At 41.7% G+C, this 5590-nt stretch overlaps 1 protein-coding gene across 1 annotated transcript; it reads right to left on the minus strand.

Moving 5' to 3' along the window:
* Positions 1–1811: 1811 nt before the first annotated feature.
* On the minus strand, positions 1812–5202 carry Pate3 (prostate and testis expressed 3). Its single transcript, XM_046432689.1, has 3 exons — positions 5154–5202; positions 2409–2531; positions 1812–1936 (listed from the first exon to the last, which is right to left on the minus strand). The coding sequence occupies exons 1-3, from the start codon at positions 5200–5202 to the stop codon at positions 1812–1814; spliced, it is 297 nt and encodes a 98-aa protein (XP_046288645.1).
* Between the last annotated feature and the right edge of the window lie 388 nt (positions 5203–5590).

Here is a 5590-nt window from a genome sequence, read left to right on the forward strand (position 1 = left end):
GAAAAGAACAAGCACTTATTAGTAGGACAGAGACAAACAGTAAATTTCTTCCTTGAAGATACCTGAAACCTTTTCACTGCTGATGAAAGAATAGGCTTGCCATAGACAGATTTGGGTCACTAGGAGACACCAGCATATTTTAAAATTTGATTTTTATTATTTTTTTGCCAGCATATTTTTTAAACAGTCTTTTGGGAAGAATGGTAAAGATCATCACTATGCTAGCCACAAGAAAGGGGAGTCTATAAACTTCTGCACACTGCATCTTGGGCTGCTGTTTAGATTCAGCAATGCACTGATTACCCATTTGAGTCCAATGAGATAGAACATACACACACAAACATGTTATGTGAAGTGGGTTTATTATTCCCATATAGGCCACAAGGGAAAGACCTCTCAGATCCATTGTGAGCTCATCCCCTAAGGCTCAAGAAATCTGTCCTAGAGAGACAGACTTCACTGAAGTGTGCCCCATTTGGCACCACAGCCGAGAGACCCTAAAAGGCAGCTCACCCTGGATTATGCACACAGGGATCATGGGACACTGAGAAAAACTTTGAAGGACATCCTGCTTTTACAGGGAACATTTGTGTAGCAGTGGGAGGTAGGAAGGTGATAGTGGAGGTGGATAGCAAAGGAGGAAAAGAATAAAGTTTAGAAAAAGAGGGAAAGAAATTAGAGTTGAGATATGGTATGGACATACATCTTGTTATGTCTCCCAGAAGCAAGAAAATTTAGAGGTGACATTATTGGGTTATGAGAACCTTAATGAGTGCATTAACAGAATTGAATGGATTAAGTAGGTAGTAACCATAGGTAGATAGGATGTGGCTGGAGGATGGGGGTCACGGTAGTGTGACTTTGGAGTATATATTTTGTCCATTGGGAGGAGAGCACTCTTCCTAACCCCGTTTCTGGGTTATCAAGTCCTGAGCTTCTTTCCTGCTCCACACTCTTCCACGATGATGTTCTGTCTCACCCTTGGGGCCAAGGGTCTATAGATGGAGTTGGTCATCTATAGATTGAGACCTCTGAAACTATAAGTCCAAAATAAACTTTTCCTTCTCTACATTGCTCTTTTCAGTTCTTTTGGTCTCAATGGTGAAAAGCTGACTAAATAACCTTTTTTTTTTCAGTGCTGGGGATTGAACTCAGGGTTGCACTTGTTCATAGGCAAGTACTTTACCACTGAGCCACCTCTCTAGCCCATGAACCGGTCTCCTTGGAATGCCAAATGACTGTGCTTGAGCTGGGAAAGCACTGGGAAGTCCATTGTTTCCTATCTCCTGCTAACGTGTAAGAATGTTTACTCTGTTAATGTCAGGAAAATAAGAATGACTTATTTTCTGAAGATGGCATCATGAACTGGTGGAAATAACTTTGTGTCCATGGAGCAAAACCTTCAGTGTCCACCATACTATTCGTTCTAATGTTTGCTTAATCATGGTAATGATAAATGTGATATTTAATTACAGATACATGTGTATTTTTAATTGGAGCTTTTCTGGTCCATCTCACCTATCTAAGCTAACAAAGAGATTCTAGAATGGTCCTGTTTTAAATCTTACTATACAGGGCAGACTTCTTGGAGAAAGGAAATGCCATTCTCTGTCATGGGGGAATCCACTGTTCACAATCATCATTGACTGACCATGAGAGCCACGCTGAAGGCACCACGAAGGATGATGTGGGGTTAAGGAGGAGCATGGGTACCATCAGGACAAACAGGCCAGGAAAGCCAGGGAAGACAAGAGTGTGAAGGGTGAGATACATCTGTGACATTTCAAATGTGATCTCAGGGGAGCAAAATCCTAGAATCTATAGTTACAAGAATTGTAGTCGCAGCATTCATGAACATAAGTCCGATTGTTGAAGTCATATGTCAAGTTTCTGCAGAACTTCTGACACACCGTATATAACACCTGGAGAGTGTTATCTGCAATAGGAAAGAGTCATAGAAAAAGTCAGTGATCTAAGATCTAAAGGCTGGTGAAACTTGGCACCACTCAGGCAGCCAGGGGATACATAGGGATGGTCTCCCAGCTTATATTTCCAAAGAACACCAAGTAGAAATTGCTGGCCAGTAGTGGCTGGGTTGTTTGCCAGTGTTTCTGGAAACTCTGCACACCAGCTTGATTCCTTTTCTTGCTTTGCAAATAGTGCTCTTGTGTAAAAATCTGGTGACCCATTTTTATTGGTAATATAGAATCTCCACCTATTTTGTCCCATTTCCCCAAGTCCTCTTCTGACTGCATACACATGGACCTGTGCTCTTCATGCTCAGGAGCACTCTGTGGTTTGGTTCTTCCCCTGGGTTTGCCACAAGTCTAAAATATAAAATTGCTGAGATACTCTCCTACTACTTATAAGGTTCTCACAGCATCTCCATGATCCTCTTACTTACTTACTCTGGTAGATCTTTAGGCTCATGCATGACTCATTTTTCTTAGTATGACAAACACCAAATCCTCTTCTACAACGATCTGAACGTGTGCGAAGGTGGCAGATTATGCATCTTGTAGATGTTGCTTCTGGAGAGCACAGAGCTTGTTGTGAGATCAGGCAAAGAAGAGAGTTTGCATGGAGCTGGAAATATTACACCTGCAGGGAGTGGGGTGGTTAGGGGGTGGGTGGTTGGATGAAGAGCCGGTGGTGGAGTATTTAGGCAGTACACCATTGGACCTTTTACCAACTCCTAAATCCATAGGAATAAAAAGAAAATGCCATTATGCAAATAAAAGGACTCAGCTCTTTTAATCTGGGTGACTTTAAGCAAAAGGTTAGCCTTCATATGATTGATTTCTCCAGATTAATTTGATAAAAGTATGCAATGTACATGTATAAATATACCACAGTTAATTCCATCTTTATATCTATAATGCACTAATTATATAAAAATATAAGGAAGACAAGTAGAGTAGAGGAAGGGAAACAGGAGGAGGAAGGAGGGGAGGGAAAGAGGTGGCACTAGGGACTCAATTGGAACATTATCCCATGTATGTTTGATTATGTCAGAACGAACTTCATGAAAATGGCAGATTAGAGAAGTTCACTTTCCTGGTTGCTCTGTGGCTGAATCAAGAATTCAGACACAACTTCTCAGCAAGATGAGAAAGGGGAACTTTTCTGGGAATTAACTCCAGACATTCAAAAATAGACCAGGGACTCAGGTGGTCAGCTTATAGAAAAAATGGCCAGTGCTACTGGTAGTGGCACTTGCAGGTGCTATCTTCTCTGTACTAAAAATAGTGGAGGGATACATCAATTAAAGGAACCCCTATTTTTAGGAGGTCTGAGGTGTGTCTGAATATGGAGAAATCAGAGATCAAACACACTGCCCTATTCACCTGAAAGGTGTCCTGCACAACTTTGTGTGGGAAAAGAAGCTGAACTGCTCCAGACTACCAGGGAAATCAGAGGAGGGAAGCATTTTTACAGTTCACTGTGGGATCTGAATCCTGACAACTGTGCCTAACCAGAAAAACAGGTTTGGCAAACCCACACCACATGGCATAATGTGTGTCTAGTGACCAGAAGAAAATAAAATGTGGAGACGGGTTTATACAGGGGAGAACTGGTTGGGGAAACACACCAGAACCATCCTCCTCCACCCCCTCCAGAACAACAGTTTGATAGCTCAGCTAGGAGAGTTGCTAGAGAGTCCTGCCAGGCTGGGAGAGATGCACCCTGGTGAGAATTCAAAAGGCTAGGGGAGCCTAAACCAAAAAGTCTACAAGTATCTGAGGGGAACAAGAAGAAACAGGAAGAAACTGGGCCCTCCACTACACCAGTGAAACTCAGGGTTTTTTCTTGGAGGAGTCTCCTAGCATGGTCTCGCAACTGCCCTGCTGGGAGGTGCACTGATTGAAAATCTTCAGATCAATCCACCATTAAAGGAAGAACCTGTAGGCTAAATGAGCCTAAACTCTGTCCCCAGGAGTCCTGCCTAGGGATCTCCCATCACACTTCAGCATCCCCACCTAATACATCTGAGAAGGGAAGCTGAGAATTTTTGAACTCCAACTGAAACAATCCTTCAACACAATCAATGAATTGGCAAAAGACCTGACAGACACTTCACAGAAGAAATATAAATGGTCAACAAATATAAGAAAAAAATCAACACCTCTAGCAATTATAGAAATGCAAATTAAAACTACACTGAGATTCCATCTCACTCCAGTCAGAATGGCAATTATCAAGAATACAAGTGACAATATTGGTGAGGATATGGGGGGAAAGTCTCACTCATACATTGCTGGTAGGACAGCAAATTTGTGTAACCACTCTAGGAAAGCAGTATGAGATTCCTTAGAAAACTTGGATGGAACCACCATTTGACCCAGTTATCCCACTCCTCGATTTATACCCAAAGGACTTAAAATCAGCATACTACAGTGATACAGTCATATCAATGTGTATAGCAGCTCAAGTCACAATAGTTAAACTATGAAACCAACCTGGGTGTGCCCTTCAATAGATGAATGGGTAAAGAAAATGTGGTCTATATACACAATGGAATACTATTCAGCCATAAAGAAGAATGAAATTATGGCACTTGCCAGTAAATGGATGGAACTGGACACAATCATGCTAAGTGAAATAAGCCAATCCCAAAGAACCAAAGATCAAATGTTCTGATATGTGGATGCTAACCCATAACAAGGGAGGGTGGGTAGGGGAAGAATAGAAGTTCATTGAATTAGAGAAATGGGAATGAAGAGAAAAGAGGGGGAATGAAAATAGAAAAGTCAGTAGAATGAATCAGACATAACATTCCAATGCTCGTATATGAATACACAACCAGTGTAACTCCATATCATGTACAATCACAGCAAATGGGCATACATTTATGAGTGGAAAGAATGTCCTAAGGGAAATCTTTCTGAATCGTGAGGACTGGTAGGGACAAAGGAAATAAGTAGGATGGAGGTGCAGTGATGTAGAGGCTTGTGCACCTGCAGGAGAGTGGTAGAACTTTGAGAAGAACAGAAAGTTGGCAAGGAAAGCAGAGAGGCATTCGGAAGGCTGGTTTCTACTTTATGAATATGGTCAAAGCTCATCCCCACATGGACACAATTACACATGTAGAATTTCCCTGGAGCTCCCTGGATCCTGTTGCTGGATCCCCACTCCTCAGATCTGGGACTCACCCACAATGAGGCAGGTGAGGCAGAAGAGTGACAAGAAGCGTTTGTTCATTCTGATCCAGAGGTTTCTTGTGCAGGGGAAAAGAAATAAGAAACTGGGGCTTGTAAGCACAGATCTTTAGGCTCTAGGGAAGAGACTTTCTCCTTTATCATAGGCTAGTGATTATTCATGCTTAATGGGAGCCAATAACACAAGGTTTCTTCCTGGAGCTCAAGTGCATTGATTGGCCTCCCCACAGCAGAAAATAACAGTAATAAAAAATAAGGTTCATTGTAGTAATCACAATTGTACCATAGTTTCCACAGGAAAATGGATCTGGGAACCTTTGGGGATACCAAAATCCACAGGTGCTCAATATATAAAATGGTGTATTCACATATGACTTATGCGTATACTCTGGTAAATTTTAAATCATCTCTAGATTATTTGTAGTTCCTAA

The sequence above is a fragment of the Marmota monax genome, unplaced genomic scaffold (assembly GCF_021218885.2).
Source record: "Marmota monax isolate L192 unplaced genomic scaffold, Marmota_monax_Labrador192_F-V1.1 WCK01_AAM20220418_F8-fsc00062, whole genome shotgun sequence".
NCBI lineage: Eukaryota > Metazoa > Chordata > Mammalia > Rodentia > Sciuridae > Marmota > Marmota monax.